Below are 23,385 nucleotides of genomic sequence, written 5' to 3'. Positions count from 1 at the left end.
GGCGGTGTCAGGCTCCGGCTCCGGGGACCTGTCCCTCCCGCCCCTGGGGGGCGTGGCTCGCGGGGACCGCCCCGCCTACCCGCGCTGCCCCGCCTAGGCCACGCCCCTCAGCGTCCTCCAGGCTCCGCAGTGGTCGGTCCGCTGAAGCTAAAGCGCCCCACCCACCCGCCCGTCCCCGCCTTCCTCGCCCGGGGCCACGCCCCTGGAGGTCCGGCCCGCCCACTTCCCCCGCAGAGTCCCGAGGCGCCCGGGCGCTGCCCCGCCCACACCACGCCCACCGGGTCCCGCCCAGCGGTTTGAAGTGGCTGGGACCGCAACCCCCTCCGAGACGCGCGCGAGGCGGGAGGCGGTGCTGAGGCTCTGAGGCCGCGGGCAGCTTTGACGCCGGGACTGTCCAGCGAGCGAGCGAGCCAGCGAGCGAGCCAGCGCGGCGGGAACCCGCAGCCACAGCAGCCCCACAGCCGCAGCCGCAGCTGCAGCCGCCGTCCGCGGAGCCCAGCCCAGCCGGCCATGGCTCTGTCGATGCCCCTGAACGGGTTGAAGGAGGAGGACAAAGAGCCCCTCATCGAGCTCTTCGTCAAGGTGAGCGCTCGCCGTCCCGGGCGGCCCGTGTCCCCCCCACGCCCCGAAGCGCCCCCACGTGGCGCCCCCGCGGCCCGAGGCAGCGCCGTGCCTCCCGCGCCCCTTCCCATTGTCTCGGCCCCGCGCCTTCCCGCCTCGCAGCGGGACCTTGGCGGACCCCGCGGGCGCGGCGACACAGCCGACTCCGCAGGGCGGGACGCGCCCCGGCCGCGCCGCGTGGGTCCTGTCACCCTCCTCGCCCTGTCCGACCCCACCGCGCCCGCGGAGCCCCAGCCTCCGGCCGCCCGGCTGATCGCTCAGCCAACTTACTTGAAGGCTGGCGCTCCGCCGGTGTGAAACTGAAACTTTAATTTCGATGCGTTGTTAAATGAAATAAAGGGGAAAACCGGGAGCGGGGCTGGGTGGCGCACGCCTTAAACCCAGCAACCGGGAAGGTGGAGCCAGGAAGATGGGGAGTTCAGGGCCAGCCTTGGCTACTTCCTGAGCTCAGGGCAAGCCTGGGGTGCGTGGGACCCCTCAACCCTGCCCTCCTCCCCCTGGGGGAGGGAGATTTTTTTTTCCCCCTAATGCGGTTGAGGCTTGAGGAGTGCCTCGAGTTCGAGTCCATCCAGGGCTACAAATGTGAGCCCACGGCACCCCGCCCCCCCCCAAAAAAAAAAAATCCAGACAACAACAGGGGGTAAAAAAAAAAAGGAAAAGAAAAAGCGAAAAGAAGGGTGGATGCCCCAGGGCTTCCGGAAAAGACGGAGATTCCCGACTCGGGTTTTCCTGTCCGGTATTTTACCACCATCTGGTTTTCTTGTTTCTCAAGCGCGGCGCCTTTTCGTATGATGCAACCTTTTTGGCTGCTCCCGCTGGTGTGGCCACCTCGGCAAGCGCTTTTGGTTCGAAAGAAAAATCGATTGCCAGAAAGAATAATTCTTAGCTCCCTCGGGTTTTAAAAGGTTCATTCCTTTCGTCCCCTTCAGCTTTTGTAGCCCGAGACTGCCTTCTTTGCCGAAGAACACTATCCGAATGCTCTCTGCGCCCCTCCCTTTTGGGGCGTAGTGAAGGCCAGAAAAGTTACCAACATCTGGGTCCTCTGCTTTCCTGAACCGCCTTTGAAACCCTGAGATTCTGTCAGCCAGTAAATAGCCAGGCTTATGTAGAAACAAGCGACACATTAGAAATTCAACAGGAATCCATACTAGTCTGTCCTTTCTTAGTTTTAATTTGAAAGAGCGGAAATTATTGAAGGATATGTTCCAGAGGTGGAAGGCAGAAATCTGCAGGGTGTTAACAATGTTGTCTTAGTATTTCTAAAACAGTTGCCAGTTTTAGAAACGGTTTGGTCTAGAGCAGTTGTTCTCAACCTGTGGGTCCCTTTCGCAGACGCCGCCTGAGACCATCGGAAAACACACAGATATTTATTTACATTACAATTCATAACAGTACCAAAATTACAGTTATGAAGTAGCAACGAAAATAATTTTATGTCTGAGAGTCAACCACAATTTGAGGAACTGTAATAAAGTGTCGCAGCATTGGGAAGGTTGAGAACCACTGGTCTAGAGGCTTGAAAGAGAAAGGCGGAGGACTCCCAAAATATCATTGTCTCTGTGTCTGAGGGCCGCAGACATAATTTAAGGTGTGTAGGAAGAAATCTGAGCTAAGGGAAAAGGAAGAGGGGAGTGGGGAACAGCGTAGAGAATGGAAAAGGCTAGACCAGAAATCTAGACATGGCATAACGCATTATTTTCCTCTTCTCATCCGCTCTCTCCTCTCTTTCTGTCTTAGAACTCATTATGTAGTCCAGGCTGCCTCAGCCTGCCTTTGAGTGCTGGGGTTACAGGTGTGGAACAGCATACCCAGCAGGAAGGAGTTTTGATAGACTAAACACAAAGCAAAACAACCTCCAAACTGTATATTTCATCTGAAGAACAGTGCTTATTAGTAAAATCTTAGTGTTATTCAACTCAGAATTATAAGCTGAGTAATACAAGCCCGGCCCGTTAAATCCCAGCACTTGGGAGGCAGAGGCAGGCAGACCTCTGAGCTGGAGGCCAGCCTGGTCTACATAGTGAGTGCCAAGTTAGCCAGGGCTACATAGGGAGACCTGTTTCAAAATCAACAGCATGACTTAGAATCACACACAAATACTAGAATTTCTAGCTTCTGCTCAGTGTGGTTCTGGAGGTCTTAGCCAGTATAATAACAGCAAGGAAAATGTTTAAAAACTGGGAAGGGGTTAGAGATGTAGCTCAGTGGTAGAACACTTGCCTAGCATGGGCAAGGCCTTGTGTGCAATTTTTAGCAACACACAAACACACCCTTAGAAAGGACGTGATGGATGCCTGATGCCCTGCTCACTGTTGATTTAATACTTCCATGAGGAGATGGGTGGGTGCACTTTCCCAAGGATGAGTCACGAGCATGCCCCTTCCCCTTCCCAGTGTTCCCTGTCTGTGGTGTGAACCATTGAATTCACAGGTCTGTCTGCACTGGGAGCCAAAGGCTAGTCATAGAATTCTGTGCTCATTGGTTAGGCTATCCTGGGCAATTTGTTTTCTCTCAAGCTTTATTTTTTCCATCTGTGAAATTATTTTTTACTCTTCTGTGCTTAATATAGGCCCATTTTATGCTGATCCAGACCCGGTTAGTTGTTTGGAAGGAGAGAAAAAGAGAAAAGTAAAATGTGGTAAAGGGTGTCGATTTCTTCTCAAAACCTGTGTGTGGAGAAGGCAAATGGGGAAATACTCTTAGAAATAGTTATTTTGAAAGTAACAAGGGGCAGAAACTGGTTGTCTAGGGTGATATGCTAAACAGTGTTAGTTATTCAGCCAACTATCCTGAATTTGTAGCAGATCACTTTTTGGGGGGGGGGATGGGGGAACATAGGACCTCACTGTAGTTCAGCCTGGCCGGAATTAGCTCTGGAGCTCACACTGGCCTCAAATTCATGGCAGTCCTGCCTCAGCCCCCAAGTGCTCTATGTATAGGCTTGAGTCACCACTATGTTTCTGAAAACTTTTTGTGTTAAAAAGTTACATTCATAGGGTTGGGGATTTAGCTCAGTGGTAGAGTGCTTGCCTAGCAAGCACAGGGCCCTGGGTTCAATCCTCAGCTCAAAAAAAAGAAAAAAAATTGCACTCATGCCCGGTGGTGGTGGCACACAACCTTTAATCCCAGCACTGGGAGGCTGAGCCAGGAGGATCTCTGTGAGTTCGAGGCCAGCCTGGTCTATAGAGGGAGATCCAGGACAGGCACCAAAACTACACAGAGAAACCCTGGCTCAAAAAACAAAAAACAAAACAAAACGAAACCAACAACAACAAATTCATTGTGTGTGTGTGTGTGTGTGTGTGTGTGTGTGTGTGTGTGTGTATGGGACAGCACACACATAGAGTCCATCAGGCAGTTTATGAGAGCTAATTCTCTCCTCCTACCTTGTTGGTTCTGGAGCTTGAACTCAGCTAGCCACGCTTGCTGTCTGTCTGGTCTATATCTTGTCCAGAGTGCCTGGATGTTAAGGTACTCAGTGCTGGAAAGGAAATTGTTTCTCTCCCCTTCCAGGGTATTTAAAGGCATTTTTATCTTCAGGTATATATGTAAACGTGTGTATGTGGGTATATGTACATGTTTGCAGGTACTCTCAGAAGAGGGTGTCAGATTCCCCCAGAGCTGGAGTTACAGCTGCTTGTGAGCGGCCCAACATGGATGCTGGGAATCGAACTCTGGTCCTCTGTGGGAACAGTGCAGGGGCCCTTAAGCCCTGAGCCATCTCAAGATAGTTTGTTGTTGTTATTGTTAGTATATGTCTTGTTTGTCCTTTGAAGTTGGAAACAGTTTTGTTTTCCCTGACTCCATTTTTGTTTTTTGGTCTTTTTTTTTTTTTTTTTTCCTGAGACAAGGTTTCTGTAGATAGCTTTGCGCCTTTCCTGGAACTGGCTCTGTAGACCAGGCTGGCCTTGAACTCACAGAGATCTGCCTGGCTCTGCCTCTCGAGTGCTGGGACTTAAGGTGTGTGCCACCACCGCCTGGCCTTTTTTGGTCTCTTTTTTTTTTTTTTTTTGGCAGTTTTTTTCCTTTGTGTCTCAGCTGTCCTTGAACTCCCTCTGTAGCCCAGGCTGGCCTCTGACTTGCAGCGGTTCTGTCTCAGCTTTCTGAGTACTGACGTCACAGGCATGCAATACCCTGCTCTCCTTGAAAAACTTATTTCTTAGTCCTGATGTTCTGAGTCATGAACCTTGTTCTTGGTCCTTTGTCCTACTTTGTCCAGCCCTGGTTGCCAATACCGTGCGATTTTTATCTACTTAACTCTTTTGTTTTTGTTTTTTTGAGACAGGGTTTCGCTGTAGCTTTGGAGCCTGTCCTGAAACTCGCTTTGTAGACCAGGCTGGCCTCGAACTCACAGAGATCCACCTGCCTCTGCCTCCCGAGTGCTGGGTTTAAATGCATGCAACACTACCGCCCGCCTCTACTTAACTCTTTTTCCTTCCTAATTTAATACTTCTGATCTTTTCATGTATCTGTCCTTATTTTTCACCAATATTTCTTCTTGGCTATAGCCATAATTATGCAGTCCAGGCTACCCCTGAATTTGTGAGAGTTTTCTTGCCTCAGCCTCCTGAGTATAGAGATTACACCAAGGAGAAGAGTAATCAGGAGTTTGGATTTTTGTTTTGCCCAACTTGTTTTGACACTACTGCTTCCCCTGTATGAAGTGATACATTTCAAATCCCAAGTAGGAGGCAATCCTTCCCAGTGTTTAGTTTCATGGGCTGTAACTTTATGTAGTGCCCTTTTGAATTGTGATATCACTGTCTACAGTGGTCCCCAAGCTTCTGCGATTGGAAGTGGTTTATGTAATTTTCTTCTTTTTTTTTTTTTAACATTTTTAAAAAAGATTTATTTATTGTATACAGTGTTCTGCCTGCATGTATGTCTGCAGGCCAGAAGAGGGCACCATATCTCATTACGGATGGTTGTGAGCCACCATGTGGTTGCTGGGAATTGAACTCAGGACCTCTGGAAGAACAGCCAGTGCTCTTAACCTCTGAGCCATCTCTCCAGCCCCTGGTTTTTATAGGACATTAATCTGCAAAGTGAATTTAAGACTTAGACTAGATGGTGATAACCTATCTCAAAGAGAGGACTGGGTTGTAAGTCCGTCCGTGGTAGAGTTCTTACTCAGCTTGTTAGGTCCTAGGATTGATCCCCAGTACCACAAAAGAGAACAGATGGCAAGAAGTATGTGCTTATGGAATCATACAGTTCATGGTAAACTAAGCCAGGAGATAGACATAAAGGTTGAAGGAGGCTTGAACTTGACCCTGGAAGGTAGGGGAGTAGGTGGGTTTGCGGTAGGTAGCTGAGAAAGGGAATGTGAGTTTAGACATCACTTGTGAACTCCAGGAGCAGCTGGTGGTGATGCCTCTGAAAAGAAGAGCCTGGATTCAGATCCTGACCAGATCCTGACTAGTCAGCTGCTCTTTTAGTATGCCCATTTTTGCATGCTTTGCTTTCCCGGACTTCTGTCCCCTCCTTCTGGTTGCTCTCTGCTCACCTTCCTAGTCCCATTTGGGAAAATGTGAATGGATCCTGCTGCCGGACTCCAGTGGGAGTTTTTTATGTTTCCTTTCAAGGGCAGATTTCAAACCTTTCAAACAATAGATGAAATCATTTTTCTATAGAAAGTGGTGCCAAGATGGAACAACTTCAAATTCAGTGAAAGACAGTGTTCCCCTTCCTAACTGCTCATTTGGGCTTTCTAGAGAGCAAGTTAAGGACTTGGAATTAGTGTAAAATGTGAGGTTAATGGAAATTTTGTCCTTGTTACCTTTTCCCAGGGCTGTTTCTGTAGACCTAAAGCAGGTTCCTTTTGGCAAATGCCAAGTAATGATTTTGGTTAAATACACAATTCTGAAAAGGAGCTCAGAATGAGGAAGAGACAGGAGGTATTGGAGGCAAGGGGGCTGAACCAGGGAAGCCTAATGCAGAAGTGGCAGGTGAGGGACAGTCAAGTTGTTCTGGAAGGATGCCTGAGGGGTGCCTAGAAGCCAACTGAGGAGTGGTGAGCAAGACTTCCCTCCTCCTGCTTCACCGGAGCTGAGGAGCCTCCCTTCTCTTTTCCAGTGTTTCCTGAGTAGGGAATGAGTGAGTCTCTCTGGGAAGTGAGTTAGGCAGGATGGGAAGTGTGATTAAGGCATGATGAGTTACGATTTTTATCAAGGAGAGCAAAAAGCTCGGATAGTTTGCTCAGCTAAAGGCTGGTACAGAGACTGAAAAATGACATTAGGGTTCTGACTACAAACAATTAAGTCCAGGACATGCTATTGTGAATGTCTTAGGAGCTTTTAGTTCTGGTGCCTTTTATGAGACTTGGCTCACAAGAACTCAGCAGTCAGTACCAAGTATCACTGAAGAATATCAATTAGCTTTTTGTTTTATTTCAGTTTTGGTGATACAAGGGATGGAACCCAGGGCCTTTTGTATGCTAGGCAAGCATACTAACTACCACTACCATGCCTCAGCCCTTTAAAAACGTAATTAATTTGAGACACGGTCTCACAAAGTAGTCTTAGCTGACCTGGAACTCTCAATATAGACCCAGGCTAGCCTTGAACTTGCAGGCGCCCATCTCCTGAGTGCTGAGATTAAAGGCAAGTGTCCTTACTCCCGGCTTCTTTTAAAAATACTATTTATCTTATGTGTATGGTGTTTTGTCTGTAGTGGGTTAAATGTGTGTACCCCTCGTTGTGTGGAGCTGGGGTGTGGGTGCTGCTCCTGCACTTAACCACTGAGCCATCTCTGCAGCCTCAGGTCTGGGGCTTTTGATCATCCTGTTTCAGCCTCCAGAGTAGCTGGAACACGGGGCCCAGCAATTAGCATTATTTAATTTTTCCCTCTTTATTGAAAATATAGAGTCATGATAATGTATTAGACTAATCATAAACTTGTGAAAGTCTCAACCTAATGTAGGTAAGTCAGACCATGTTTAGATTAAGAGTGTTTGAATATTGTTTGAACACTAGCAATATTGTTCCTAGGGCCAAGTATGGACCCCAGAGTGCACCCCAGGGTCTTGTATTTCTATCTACTGTTGTTGGATTTTGTTTCCTTTTTCTTTGAATTTAAAATGCTAGAGGCTTAATAGTCTTCCATGGTTTTGATGTTGGTGTTGTGTATGTGATGAAGTTATTTCCAGCTTTATGGTCGAACTAATTCTTAGGAAGAACATTGACTTCTCATTGTAACAGTTGTCAGGCTGTCAGTCACCTGGTGTAGCACACAGTTTTACCAGCTCGAAGCATGACTATTTACTTGTATGTGTGGGAGGAGAAGAGAATAAACTCCTAACATCGGGGATACAAAACTGCAGTTAGATGGAGCCCAGGTAGGGACTTGGTAGAATCTCCAGTGCTTGGCGGTGTTCTTCCCAAACCACCAAGCCAGGTGGTAGATTACTCAAGGGAGCAGTCCTTAAAACAAAAAGGAATCAAATTAGGTGTTTGTGCCACTTAAGAATACTGGGAGAGTAGTTGCTGTGAAATCTGACTACATTCACTAGCTGGGAAAAAAAGGAGGGGGTTGGTTACACTTAAGAAATTAGATGTTGGTAGAGTGCTTGCCTAGCAAGCACAAGGCCCTGGGTTCGATCCTCAGCTCAAAAAAACAAAAACAAAAACAAAAAACAAAACAAAACAAACAAAAGAAATTAGATGTTAGGCGTGAGTGTAACAAATATGCAAGGCTGGATTGAAGCTTTTGCAAAAATGTAAGCTTATGCAGGGTGTACCCTCTTGTATTACTTGACCAGAGGACAGCATGTTTTAGTGAATACAGAAGTCCAAAATTTTGCCCTAAAGATGGTTAGTGTTTTTTAAGTGTTCATTAAGTCCAGCAAAGGTCTCCAGCCATCGGTAAAATGGGTGTTAATTATACTTTGAAGTCTGTAGGGCCCTTAATTGATAATATGCCCTAATCCTTTTCAAATTTCAAAAATTTTCAAAAAAATTTTTACTAATGAGTCCTTGAGAATTTTTGTGTAATGTTTATTTAGTCTTCTTGTGAGAGCAGCCCAACCTGATATGTAACATGTGTTGAGTCAACTTAAGGAAAGCTTACTTAGGTTTTATAAAAGAGACCTAGACAGTGTCTGGATCTGTCTTCCTATAAACGAGTGCTCTGGCCAGCCTTTGCTAGAAGGAAGCAAAAGGTGTTTCTTTTAAAGATGGTCTCTCTGTGTAGCCCTTGTTGCCTTTGATCTTACAATGTAGATCAGGCTGGCCTCCAACACACAGAGGTCAGTTAGTTGCCTCTGCCTCCCCTGGGAGTAAAGGAATGCAGGACCACACCTGCCCTCAGTAAGCAAGGTTTTCTGTTTGTGAAACCCAGCAGCAGCTACAGCCTCCCCACCCTCTACCAACCAAGCTATGGAAGAGCACCGCTAATACTTAGAATTGTTAAAGTAGTGTTGATGAAATGGTTTTAAGGTAGGAGTTCCTTTTGTGCTCTTTGGAGGAAATCTGTGTAGCGAGCTTTCTCAGACATCCCGCCCCCAAATGGTGACACAGAGACTTCAATTGGTAGTTGTGAATGCTTGGCCTTATTTTATGCTGTCTCACTAGCTCTTATAACTTAATTTAACCTGTTTCTCTTCATCTATGGTTGCCTCAGGGTTTTTTACCTTTCTTTCATTCTGTATGTTCTACTTTCCTGCTTCCTCTGTGCCTATCTGGCTGGCCCCTGGCAGGCTGGCCCCTGGCAGGCTGGTTGCTGGCTGGCTGGCTCTCCTTTTCTCCCTGCTCGCCAGCCCTTCCTGTCCCTTTACTGCCTAGCTGTTGGCCATTTAGCTTTTTATTAGACCAATCAGGTGCCTTAGGCAGGCAAGGTAAAACAGCAACACTTCTTTACATAATTAAACAAATGCAGCACCCCTTTATATAGTTAAACAATTATTCTGCAACACAAAGGAATGCAGCACATCTTAACTTCTCCCTTCTGTTTGTGTGGACTGGGAAGTGGTGAGAGAGTCTGCCTAGGGACTGTTGAGTATGTGTAGGGATGGCTAATGACCAAAGCAAATAGCAGTTGAGAGACCAGTAAACACAGGCCTTTCTTTTCTCTTGAAGGAGCTTGCAGTGTAGCTGGAAGATGGGTAGGTGAGCCACGGCTGACGACAGTGTCAGGTGCTTAGCTCCTCCTTTTTACTGTAATATACAGTGACTTTATTCCATTTCGTCTTCAGAAACCCAGTTGAAGCTGGGAGTAGGAGCTCATGTCTGTACCATGCATTCCTGAAACTGAGACAGGAAAATTGCCACAAGTTCCAGGCTACCTTGGATTACACAGTGTAGGACTCTCAAAAAATTAAAAAATATAAGTAAATAAAAATGAGCTGGGTATGGTGATCCGAACCTATAATTCCAGCACTCAGCAGGCTGAAACACAAAGATCTCTTAGTTCAAAGGCCAGAGATCCCATAATCAAAAAGCAAAACCAAACAGAATAAAATCTTATCCTGGCAGTAAGGAGGTGGAGGCAGGAAGATCAGAAGTTCAAGGTCCTGGGATATGATCTAAGCCAGCCTACTTGAGAACCTATCTCAAAAAAATAAACAGAAACCCTCTCACAAACAGCAGAATTCATTGAATTAAGAGCTTCAGAATGATTTTCCATGTGACAGCTTGAATGACGTAACTGATTTAAAGAGGAGTGGGTACTTAAGCATGAAAGGGGTTACTGAGGCTATAACTGGCTTGTTAGCTAAAGAGGCTCATTTATTAGTTCTGTATTCCAGTCTGCAAGTTTGTTTTATTTAAAGTAAAACATACTTGCCTGAAATTTACTGGTTGTTTGTTGAATTTGCTATAAACCCTTCTCCTCTTCTGTGTGTGTGTGTGTGTGTGTGTGTGTGTGTGTGTGTGTGTGTGTATAGAGAGAGAGAGTGTGGGGGGGAGAAGGAGGGGAGAGGAGAAAAGGAGGAAAAGAAACAAGGAAAAGAAGGAATCATGGGGAAGCAGGTCCACACCCTATCACTCATCACTCCCAATACCCCTTTCCCTGCTGTCTCTCTTTCCCTGTACAGCACTTCATCACAAATAGGAACATGTCTATAGTTTTCCTCTCTAACTAAATCTGCATGCCATAATGATGGAGAAGTTGCCCACTGGTGTACTGCACCTACAACAGTGCCTGAAATAGTTACTAAACAAAGGAAAGGAAGAACAACAACTGGCCTTCCATCTGCAAGTGGACATTGGGGTATGGGAAAGGCTGTAGAAGATGAAGGTGTTTCAGGTGATCATTGGAATGGCAACAAGAGTCCATGGAAGCAAAGGAGTATGGGGCATGTTTAGAACCAATCTCACTAGAACATAAAGTACACTTGCAGCCACAGTGGGAGGTAAGAATTGCCATAAGCCAGTGGTTCTCAACTTGGGGTTGTCGAATGACCCTTCCACAGGGGTCAACCAAGAGCATTAGAAAACAGATATTTATATTACAATTCATAACAGTAGCAAAATTACAGTTGAAGTAGCAGTGAAAATAATTTTATGGCTGGGGGTCACCACAGCATGAGGGACTGTGTTAAAGGGTCGCAGCATTAGCAGCATTAGGAAGGTTAAGTAAGAACCACAAGCAATGTTTTTTGAAAATCCAGCTGTGTTCTTCCTCTTCCTTACTCCCCAAGTGCAGAAACCATTTTGTTGCTGTTTGCTAAATAAAAAACTAACTTCATATCCATAGCCTGTCATGCAAGCCTACAACTGTCATAGTCTAGACCCAGTGAATGGAAATACACATGTATTTCCTGCTTCCTGGGCCTTTACTCTGGCTAGTTGGAATGCTTCTGTTTCTTATTCCTGAAGCAACCTTTCCTACTGCATTCCCGTTTGTGAAAATCTAGGTGATTCCATAAGACTGTTGAAATGTCTTTATTAATTCTTCAGGATCACTTTCCTGTTAGCTCTCTGTGGAAAGCCATTTTTTTGCCTCACATGTCTTTGCCATAATAAAGGAAGGCCAGTGTAGGTAGGACGCCTGATGTCCATCTTTGTCTCCACTGCAGGATTTAGTAGATTACTTGATTCCTAATAGGCGAGCAGTAAGTTTCATTGTGAGTAAATGCACTTAGGTAGAGTCGCTAACTCTACTGCTGGTTAGAGTTGGCTGGAAATCCCCTTTAAAATATGCAGTCCTTCAGAAAAGGACTGTTTTAACAGTTATGTTTGGTGGGTAGTTGACAGAAAATAAGGCATAGGCTGGCTGATATTGCTGGCTGTGTCATTAAAACCCCGATGATTTAGTGGTGAGATTCTGCCTGGTCAGCTGTCAACTCTTTCTCGGAAGCCTTCCACTCACTCTCGTGTGACCTGTCTTTACTTTGGAAGGGATCTCAGCTTTAGGATAGCTGGTGCTGCTCACAGTTAGTGCTGAATTTTCGTTCATCTTCAAAGTCCAAAGCAGTACATTAGGAATTTTCTTTCGGCAGCTGGAGAGGCGGCTTGGCAGTTAGGAGTACTCACTGCTCTTGCAGGACCCAGTTTGGTTCCTACAACTGCCTATAACTTTTTTTTTTTTTTTAAAGAATTAAAAACTATTATTGTACAAGAGTCAAAATGGATGGGAAAGTGTAGACATAGCAGGCAATCACTGCCCCAATTAGCATAGTGTGCCCATTCCAGTGGTCATGAATGGACCAAAGGTTCCACCACTCTGCATCATGGTTTTCCCAATGCTGTCCATCAGCTCCCAATTCCAAATTCTGATCCTGAGACAAGAGAAGGTGCCAAATAGTACCTGGGCCACCATGCCCATGACATAACCCACGACAAAGCCATCTTCACATGCCCATGACAGCCCAATCTTTACATGCCCATGGTGTAACCCATGACAAAGCCCATCTTCACATAGTCAAAGCACCTGGGCTGGGACAGCTGTAGGGGCCCAAGGCCACCAGCATCTCCTTTGCAGCTACTGTCGCTCGGCTCTAGGTCTCACCATGCCTTTAACTCTTAATTCCAGAGAATCTGATATTCTCCTGGTCACTGGGCACTAGGCATGTGTAAAATGCACATATAAAGGCAAAAACACTCATACACATAAAATAAAAAATAAATAAGTACCCATCCTTTAATCCCAATATTGGGAGGCAGAGGCAGGTGGATGTCCTGGATTTTCAGGCCTGCCTGATTTATATACTGAGGTCAGTCTCACCACCTCTATCTGGCGGGCGGGGGCAGTGGTGTGCAACAATTCAAAATATAAAAACAATAAACAAGCCGGGCAGTGGTGGCGCACGCCTTTAATCCCAGCACTTGGGAGGCAGAGGCAGGCGGATCTCTGTGAGTTTGAGGCCAGCCTGGGCTACCAAGTGAATTCCAGGAAAGGCGCAAAGCTACACAGAGAAACCCTGTCTCTAAAAACCAAAAAAAAAAAAAAACCAAAAAAAACAAAAAAAACAAAAACAAAAACAAAAAAAACCAAAAAAACCCCCCAAAACAAAACCAAACAATAAACCAAACCAAACCTTTTCATTTTAAAAGGATTCTCGTTTCTGTTTCAGGTGCCTGATTAGCTGTCATCCTCTCCTCCCCCCTCCCCCACTAGGGACTGAACTTTGAGACAGGGTCCTGTAGTAAACTGCCCTGCTTTCTGGTTGCTGGATTGCAGGCATGTGCCACTACTCGTGGCTCTAGGGAAAGCTTTCTGTGTATGATTTTTTTGTTGTTCATTTGAAATAGGGCCTTATTCTGCAGTCCAGTTAGGCTTTGAAAGAGAACTTTCATATGGTAAAGTATAGGAGTCTTTTCTTCTCTAATGCTGGAACTGAGAGCAGTCTTTCCTAAAACCAAGTGAAATTTGAGCTTCAATCAAGCCTGCTTTCAAGCTTTCACTTGATCACCCCCCACTGCTTATATGGGCCGTCATTTCACAGACTTCGCACCACTGCTTTCTTCCCTGTTATTTGGCATCTGTCCCTTTAAATCTGTTTTCTAAAGTAGGCTGTGATGCTGGGGCTTCGGTAATTGCCAAACCTGCCACTTTGCCATGTCTCAAGCAGAGTCAGGACTCACCAGTAAAGCACATTGTATTGCATGTCCTCTTCAGTGCAGCTTTTTCGTGACTGCAGAGAGGCACAAGCCAGTGCCAGTTTAAGCAATTTTCATTACCCAGGAGCTGCTCCAGGCCCAGGGGACGCAAAGCAGATCACTGTGAGCGCCTGTGGCCAGAGGGCTATAGTGTAGGAAGGAGCACTCCTCCAGAGTCCCAGCAAGCCTGTTCCTGGGGAGCCGTTCTAACTCCCTGGCTGGGAGGCCTTTTCCACTTGCAGAAGCCTGGTGTGAGTGTATTTAGAGTAGATGCTTAGTCTCAGCCACTTAGTTTAAGTTGCATTTCCCAACTGCAGGGCAGAAGGGATGCACAGAAGAGTGGCCCATCATAATTGAGCAGATACAGACATTTGTGGAGTGCTGTGTGTAACTGCACTGTGGATTAACTCATTGGACTATTTATTATTCAATAAAATGCTTGCTGAAGAACAGTGCTGGGCTCCCCCACCCTCACCCCTCTCTGTACACGCTTTATTCCAGAGGCAGCTAGAGAAAAAGAAACAATTAAAAAAAATCACATGACTGGGAAAATGCAAGTGCTTGTTAAACTCACAGGAAGCCAGCTAAATAGGTGGAAAGGGTGAAGAAAGTCCTGGGCTGGGGCTGGGGATGTAGTTCAGTGCTAGAGTGTTTGCCATGAGGCTCTGGGTTCCATCCCCACTACTATAAAACAGACAAACAAATCCACATAAAAGAAATGAAAAAGAGAAGGCGATTCGGGAAAGTTAGTGCCTTAGTTCATACTCGCTTTGCTTTAGTATCTCAAAGCGGTTCTTAGGGTATACTCAAATGCAAGCTTAACTTTTTCTTACCCTCCTTTCCCCACCTTCCCTGAGCTGGGAGAGGGTTCAGTGGGGAAAGTGCTTGCCATCCTAGTCTGAGGACTTGAGTTTGGATCCCCAGTACCCAGCAAGCCAGAGTAGCATGGCTGTTATCTCAATGCTCCTGGGAGACAGACAGATACACATGAGAGTCTCTAGAGGCCTGCAGGCCAGCTAGTCCACATGAGTAGTAGTGAATAAGAGAGAGCCTGTCTAAACAAGGTGGAAGGTGAGGACCCACACCCAAGTTTGTCCTCTGACCCCTACATGCATGCTGTGGCATGTATACCCACCCCCACACTTTTATTTTAAAAAATTGGATGCCAGAGCTATCATGCAGCTGTCTTTAACTCCTGACTCCCCGCTTCACTTGGTGTCCCCACTGAGGTAGTAGAACCTGACTCTTGGGCTTTGGTAAGATTAAAAGTCTTAGTAAGAAAACCACTTAGAGTGTGACACACAGTGGGCCCACTCACTTGTCATGCTTCCTCTGGGATACAGTTAAGACTGCACTGGCCTGTGGTTAGTTATGTGTGCAGTATGTGTGCTTCAGCCTCTGGGATGTTAACGAAGATCTGCTTGGCTGGCTTGGCAAAGAAATGGAGAACTTTCCCTTGGAAATCAGAAGTGAGGAGTTAGTGTGACGGAAGAAGTCCCAGGATCAGTTGGGCCTCCTTTCTGAGGTAACTGCAGCTCACAGTTATGCTGGAAGTCACCAGGTGCCTGACAATGAGCTCCATCTGAGTCCTGCCTCGCTCTCGGGACTCTGGCTAAAGCCTTAGGAAGAGTGTTTTTCTCCGCCTCCTCTTCTAAAGGGAGATTCCAAAAGAGGTCAAGAATCAGTCTGTGACATTGCAAAGAGAGGTTCTGTAGGAGTACTTTTAATTATTGATGTTAGGCTTCCCGTCCTTCCAGATTCCATGCATTTTTATTGTATGCAATTATTAAATTGATTGGTCATATATTAACTAGCATTAAATAATGCTTTCTTAAGGGGAAACATAGATGTGTATGGATGTTTTAAAATCTTCTCCATCCCAAGAGATTTTGAGTCCATTTAAGTTGTAACAGAAGAAATAGAGGTAGTTTAAATTTACATGAATTTTTTTGTCTTTTTTTTTTTTTTTTTTAAGCTGAGGATCGAACCCAGGGCCTTGCACTTGCTAGGCAAGCGCTCTACCACTGAGCTAAATCCCTAACCCCCAATTTTTTTTTTTTTTCCATTTTGAGAGAGTCCATGCAGCCCAGGCTGTCACTGAAATTGAAATCCTCCTGCCTCTGCTTTCTGAGTGTTGGGTTACATGCTTGTGCTACCACACCCTGATTTACAGGCTTTATGCTTAGAATTTTCATCTCTAGCCAGCCTGGAATTCCTGATGTAGACTTTGCCTAGAACTCAGGTGTCTTGCTTCTGCCTCCTGAATGCTGGGAGGAAAAGGTGTGTGCTATCCTGACCGGCTAGTGGTTTTTAAGGGGTAAGGGTGGAGTTGCAGCCTCCTAGTCTTCATTTCTAGAGTCTAAGTGTCTAGTTTCATCTTTCTATCACAGTGGGATGGTAATAAAGCTGTAAAACTTGAGTGTATGCCTATAATTAGTAGGTGACTCAAGGATCATAAAATGACTTTATCTTTTATTTTATTATAATGTTATAAACTTTTTGAAAGTACTTAATTTACTCCCACACAGGACATAGTAAACTGATAAAAAGCCAAGATACTAAAGTCAGGATAATAGACAGCTCTGGGTGCTGATTATGGGCCAGGCATAGTATGCCAGCCTTTTATATGTGTTAGCCAAGTTAATCCTCACATAAACTCTGAAATAGGCATGTCAGTTCTGTGTCACATGTGAGGTCCCGAGAGGCCATAAATACAGGCTGGGGTCTGCACAGCGTCGCTGAGAGTTCTGTCTGAATTCCTTTTTTTCTTCTTCCCACCCCTTTGTTTTTAGGTGCTGACTCTTGAACCCGGGGCCTCACACATGTCGCTCTGTGCTCTACCACAGAGTGACAACCCTAACACCTCCGATAACATTTAGAAGGAAATTACAGGGTTGTGTTTTGGGGCCTGGTTGATTAGTCCCTTGTAAAAGACTTTAAAGGGTCTCTCTAGAAGCACAACAGAGGGGCCTCGCTTGCACATCATGTGTTTTGATTTCAGAATTGTTTTCCAGTTTAGAAATGTCAAACTGGGCCAAGTTTAATAAGCTACATCCTAATTTGTTAATGTGTTTCTCAAGTTGTTTCTCTTCCCTTTCTTTTCTTTTTTAAAACTCCCCCTTCAGAAAAGCCCACCCTTTGCATTGTTGATAGAAGAAAAGCAAGGAAGTTTCTTTTTGTGGAGAGAGGAAATGGCTCCGTTCAGGACTTCATCCATATTAGGTATAAACTAAATATAGCTGTGTGATCCAGGGGTGAGGTCACACTTACACAGTTTCCTAAGCAGGGCTAATGAGGTCTGCCAGTACTTTTCAATCTGCCTCCCTGGCTTTTTGGCTCCCTGAAAAGGCTACTACATGGATTAGTCTGTGGTCTTGTTCATGGACCTCTGCCCCTTAACATATACCAAACCATTTGTAAGGACTCTTAGAGTAAAGAGCTAAAATGTCTTGACCTTCTCATTTTCTTCTCGTCTCCTTTCAGGCTGGCTTTATCAGTTAAGCCTTTGTCAAAGGTATTTTTACTTGGGCTGGACTTGTGTCAGAAGCATGTCCTATGTAATTTTTTGTTGTTCAGTGTTTTCATTGGTTAAGTAACAATAAGATTTGCTCAGTTTGGCTGCTTATAGAGGTAGCGGAGAACCGAAGGATGGGATAAATCTCCTGGTTTGGGCCAGAATACATTTTGTTCTTAGATAAGGGCTCTTGGAGCTCCACAGCATTTTTACTCTTAGTAAATGTGTTCAGCTCTTGTGACCCTTCCCGGAGCCCTTTGCAAGCGTGCCAAGACGCCCAACCACAGAGAACGTACATGCTTCTAAGGAAGCCTTGGATTTGCTTGTGGCATATCTTTTTCTTTCCTTTTCTTTTCCTTTCCTTTCCTTCCCCTTCCCCTTCCCCTTCCTTTTTTTTTTTTTTTTTTTTTTTTTTTTTTAAAGTTTTTTGAGACAGGGTTTCTCTATGTAACAGCCCTTGCTGTCCTTGAACTCAATTTGTAGACCAGGCTGGCCTTAAACTCAGGTAGAGCTGCCTGCTCTGCCTCCCAAGTGCTGGGATTCTTTTTTTTTTTTTTAACTTTGAGAGGAGATCTTATTCTATCCCAAGCTGGCTGTAACTCACTGTAGAGTCCAGGCTAGCTTCAAACTTACGGCAGTCGTCTTGCCTCCTCAGCCTTCCGAATGTTAGGATTTATTTAGTTATGAGAAGTCACCATGGCCGTATAAAAGGCATAACTTTAAAAAGTTTTTGAAAATTTATTTATTTAGATAGTCCGACTCTCGTTCTGGCTGACCTGAGATTTGCAGAGCTCTCCTTCCTTGGCCACCCAAGTGCTGAAGTCCCAAGCATGTACCACAATGCCTGGCTGCTCATGGCATCTCAGGATGGATAGCTTGGAGCAGAACTAATACTCAACACATTTCAAGGGTCTTAGGGAGTCAGTTTACAAAGTGAAATGTTCTCCAAGCATCAGTTGAGATAGCTCTGCACTGTTCTTCTCTGACCTCTTGCTGCCTTAGCGGAATGAGTCCCTTCTCTCTGGTCCAGCTGGTCCCCATTCTGCCATTCTTCCGAATCCTTTCTCAAGCTTTGTTCCTGGCTGAGGTGAATTCCAGGAGTTCAGGATCAGGGGTGTTCTGGTTAATCTTCACTTAGCCAAGAGGCCACGTGTGATGGTCAGGCTTCATTGTCTTCTGGCTGGATTTGTAATCACCCAAGAAACACACCTGGGAGTGTCCAAGGGTATTTCTAGAGAGGTGTAACAGAGGACTGAAGATCTGCCCCAAAGGTGGGCGCCTTCCTCATGTGCTGGAATAAAAGGGAAAGGAGGAAACGAGCTGTGGGCCAGCATCCATTGTGTGCTTCTTGATGGTGCATGCAGAGTGGCCACATGCTCTCCTCTAGTGCCTTCCTTGCCTTCCATGGTAGGCTGGCCTCTCACATTGTAAGCCAGACAAACTCTGCCTTAAGCTGCTTTTGCCAGGAATGTTGTCATAAAAATGAGGGAAAAAATGAGTTTATTTCATCTTTTACAAGTCTACCTATCATATTAGGATAAATGGAGATACAGGGGAGAATCCATTAACTTAGTAAATATTTGTTAGGATTCTGGGTCAAACTTTTCTGCATATTACAGGTATAAAAGCCTGCAGAGAATATTATGTTTGTTGCTGGTGTGGTTGGTGTTCCATCTTACATCATAGCAAATGCCACAGATAAAAGTCTATTTGGTCTTTAAACTTACAACATGCAATTTGGGTTTGGCCAGGAGCTTATTCTATAGCCACTGGTCTCAACTTAATAACAGGTTAGCAAGGGTGTTAAAGTCTTAAAGTCATGTAACTGGCAGGCCAGGCTTAACTCCTGCATGTATGGTAATAGGTCTCTGCTATTGTCTGTAAAGTGGGTGCTGTCTAGGCTAGGCTAGGTTTATTTTATATGCCAAGGTTGTAGCCTTGGGCTTGAGTAGAGACCCAGACAGAAAGTGAAAGCTTGGCCTATGGTGCATGTGCAGCTCAGATGGTAGAGTGCTTGCCTGGCATGCTCGAGGCTCAGGGGCTGATTCTCAGCATCACATAAACTGACCTGATGGCACATGTAACTAGAAGGTGGACAGGAGGCTCAGAAGTTCACTGTCATCTTGTCTATGCAGTGAAGTCAAGGGCAGCCTTGGACTATAGGAGACCCTGCTCAAAAATCGGGGAGTGGGAGAAAGTTGAGACCTCTCAGGTCCATAGTCTGGTCCAGAAAATTAACTTTTCACAATCAGACATAGTGGATTGAAAACAAATGTAGATGGATCAAAGTGCTTAGCAATATGGAGGCAATCTGAGAAAATTAAAAACATTTGGACTGACTTTACTTATTCCAAATAAACTACTTGAGTGATAAAGGAGTTTGGTTGTATCTAAAGTAAGGTAGACACAGAGGGACAGTTTAAATTTGCCTTTATCATATTCTTTTGGGACTGTCTTTAAATGGTAACTAAAAATTTCAGTAATAAACATGCTCATATACTATTCAGATTAAAAAAATAAGTCTGCTAAGGAGGCAAATAGGAATTCTGAATATTAAGTTTTAATAGCTGAAGTAAGATAATTTTGTTTATAATTTTTTAAAATTTAGTTTTCAAGTGTAGTCCTGGCTGCCCTGGAAGTCACTCTGTAGACTAGGCTGGCCTCGAACTCAGAGATCCACCTACCTCTGCCTCCTGAGTGGTGGGATTAAAAGCATGCAGCACGACACCACTGCCTGGCTGTAATTCTGTTTTTAGTTTACCCTCACATAAACTTATTTATGTTCTGAATTTGTTTTGTTTTGTGTTTGAGACAGTCTTATGTAGCTCAGGCTAGCCCTGAACAAAGTAGTCCTTCTTCCTCAGCTTCCAGGCCTGGAACATGTAATCTCTTAAAGAAAAAACTACCTAGAAAATTTAGATATATTTGGAAGGAAAAACTTAAGATTTTGATTTCATAGTTGAACTCTTATTCAGGTGGTCTACACAGGCCTGTGTAGTCCCAGCTCCTTAGGATGTTGAGGCAGGAGGGACACAAGTCCAGGCCTGCCTGTGCTGCAGAGTGAGGTCCTTGCCCCTCTGGGCATCTCCTTGAGACTCTGGCTCAAAGAGTGCTTGCCTAATATGTGCAAGGCCCTGGGTTTAATCCTGCTACTGGGGTTGGGAGTTAGGGAGACAAAACCAAACCAAACAAAAAAGAAATAGCTGTTGCACATAAAATTAAGTTAGTGAGGCTAGAGAGATGACTCAGCATTCCCAGCACCCACATGGCAGCTCACTACTGTCTGTAACTCAGTTCCAGGGGACCCAGCACCCATCATAAAACACCAAGGCACATAAAATAAAAATAAGTATATTTTAAAAATAAATAAATTTAGGTAGCTGCCATAGCACAGATGGAAGGAATTTTTCATTGTTTGATTGTTTTCATTCATTCCCAGTATTCTTGATAATTTAGGTTGTAGTTATATGTATTTAAGTTAACTTTAGGGAAGAAAAACTTTGTGCTTGAAATAAGAACAAGCCTTTCAGGAGAGCTGGGGTGTGGAATTGGTCTGTCTGGCTCGTGTCTTCAGTCTGTGGTTGTGGTGACATGATGTGGCAGAAGTTTCCCAGGGGCTTTTCTCTGTAGACATCCACCCTCAGGCATCATGGCACTGCCTCGGGTGACACTTGTACTTGGACCATGTTCAATTGGAATTGGAGGCACTACACTTACAACATAGGCACTAGACTCAAAGACTGTAATGCTTTGTGTTCTTTTCTCTTTTGTTTTGGTGTTTGGAGACAGGGTTTCTCTGTGTAGCCCCTGAATGTCTTGGAACTTCCTTTATAGACCATGCTGGCCTTGAACTCACAGAGATCCCCATGCCTCTGCCTCCCGAGTGGTGGTATTAAAGGTGTGTGCCACCAATTCTAGGCCAACGCTCTAGGTTGAGATGATAATGTTTTAGATGTGTTGAGTTAAATAAAGGTACTATTTATAGTGAAGCATAGTGAAGCCTGGTGATGCATGCCTTTAATCCCAGCACTTGAGAGGCAGAGGCAGGTGTGAGGCCAGGTTGGACCAAATAGTAGTGAGTTTCAGGGCAGCCAGGGCTATACAGTGGGATCCTGCCTCGGAAAAAAAAAAGGGGGGGGGGATTATTTACATTAATTTTGTTTGTTTTTTGAGATGAGGTTTCACTATGTAGCCCTGACTGACCTGGAACTCACTATAATCTTTGTTTATTTAGTTTTAGTTTTATTTTTCGAGACAGACTCTCACCAGGCTGGCCTTGAATTTACAGAGATCCACCTGGTTCTACCTCCCGAGTGCTGGGATTAAAGGCATGTGCCACCGCTGCCCAGTTTGTTTATTTAGTTTTTAAAGATTTATTTTTATTTATGTGTGTATGTCTGTGTATAGCATGTGTGTGCAGGTGTTTGGAGGTAGCTGGAATTACAGGCATTTTTAAGCTGACTGACCTCAATGTAAACTCAGGTCCTTTGGAAGAGCAGCAAGACCTCTTAACTCCGAGCCAATTCTCCAGACATTTATGTAGTTTTTGTGGCAGGCCTCAAACTTGCTGAGAGTTCTAGGGATGTGCTGACTGACCCCTGCTGTTCCTAAGAGTTTTTCCTTTTTCTTTTTTGCTGGGGAACAGGCTGTCTCAGAACTGACAGTGGTTCTCCTGCCTCAGCCTCTGAGTGCAGGGTTACAATTGTGTTCTTTCTCTTGTGTTGCTGACATTGAGTTCACCATAAAGCTGAGCATGACCTTGAATTCCTGATACCCTGCCTCTGTCCTTCGTCCCCTCTCACCAAGTGCTGTACTTACTGGTGTGTGCCACCATGCCCACCTTACAATGTGTTTTTATTGAAGCATTTGGAAGAAAAAAAGATGGGTCCCCAGGGAAGGAGGTGGGATCACTTGCAGTCAAGGTTTTAAATTCTATGGTTTATAATTTCTTCTGAAGAAAGAGCAGCCACTGTGTCTCCTGGGCAGTGAATGCGGATAAGCAGTTTTTATCTGGTCCTGCTCTGCTCAGGTGGAGTGTCTGGGTTTTCTCCACCTGACATGGTATTTTTAAGAAAGATTCTGGCTGAGACAGTCCAGGTTTGATTTTATACAGATTAGAACCCCCTTTTTCCTGTTCAGCATGTGCTCCAAGTAGGGAACCCCAGAGTACTGGGGCATTCTCAACTGGTGTTAATTCCCTCCAGTAATGCACTCAGTATTTTAAAAATCAAGTTCTATTATATTTAAGCAGTTTAATATTTTTTAAAATAATTTAACTTTATTTTATGTGTATTGTTATGAAGGTGTCAGATTCCCTGGAACTGGAGTTACAGACAGTTGTGAGCTGCCATGTGAGTGCTGGGAATTGAACTCAGGACCTATGGAAGAGCAGCCAGTGCTCTTAACCGTTGAGCCATCTCTCCAGCTCACAATTTAATATTTGTGCAGCATTTATAAACATTTGGTGCATTTTCTTCAAAAATTTTCCCCCTCTGTGTAACAGCTCTGACAGTCTTGGAACTAACGTTGTAGATCAGGCTGGCCTTGAACTCACAGAGATCCTCTTGCCTTTACTTCCTGAGTGCTGGGATTAAAGGCTTTAACCACCACCTGGATGCATTTTCTTAAATGTGAAGAAGAAAAGAACCTTCTCATTCCTACCTACCTCTCTCCCCAAGTGTGTGCTGAGCTTGGGAATGGCTTTGGTTTGTAGACTGTTCAGGGGAATAGACCCCTTTACTGTGTCTTGAAGGGCTGGACACTACCCTGCAGCAGGCTGTAGCTCCCCCCACCCCCCCACCGTGAGGCTTTTCTCTACCTAGGTGTTTAACCCTAAGGTTCCCGAGCCTTTCCAGGTCTCTGTTATTTCCTGTCATCCAGCCATTGTCCCGGCAAACAAATGGCTGTACTTTCTGGTTTGCTTTGACGACACTTTCCTTCTGTCTCCATTGCCTCTAGCCAGCCCTGCCCAGCCCGGCTCCATCTGTCTGTCATCAGTCCCATACCTCAGCCTGATTTTTCCCCTCGGTAGGTCCTTACTGCCTTAAATGGAAGTTGGACTTTGGCCTTGGTGTCCCTATATCAATTCCTTTCATTCCTTTCTTGAGTGATCTCTAGATTCTTCCTCCTGCTACGCTCGAAGCTCCGAACTACACTCTGCCTTGTTCTTACTGATCACTTTCCACATGTTGACTGTCTTTAGAGATTTCATGT

At 45.1% G+C, this 23,385-nt stretch overlaps 1 protein-coding gene across 1 annotated transcript in view; it reads left to right on the top strand.

The window, feature by feature from the left end:
• The first annotated feature begins 313 nt into the window (after positions 1–313).
• Clic4 (chloride intracellular channel 4) overlaps positions 314–23,385 on the top strand; it is a 62,351-nt gene continuing 39,279 nt past the window's right edge. The window contains exon 1 of the mRNA XM_036178495.1: positions 314–582. Coding sequence (XP_036034388.1) covers positions 511–582 — 72 coding nt within the window. The 5' untranslated portion in view covers positions 314–510. The remainder of the gene's footprint in view (positions 583–23,385) is intronic.

This window comes from Onychomys torridus, chromosome 2 (assembly GCF_903995425.1).
Source record: "Onychomys torridus chromosome 2, mOncTor1.1, whole genome shotgun sequence".
NCBI classification, from domain to species: Eukaryota; Metazoa; Chordata; class Mammalia; order Rodentia; family Cricetidae; genus Onychomys; species Onychomys torridus.
This window is presented reverse-complemented; position numbering and strand designations above follow the sequence as displayed.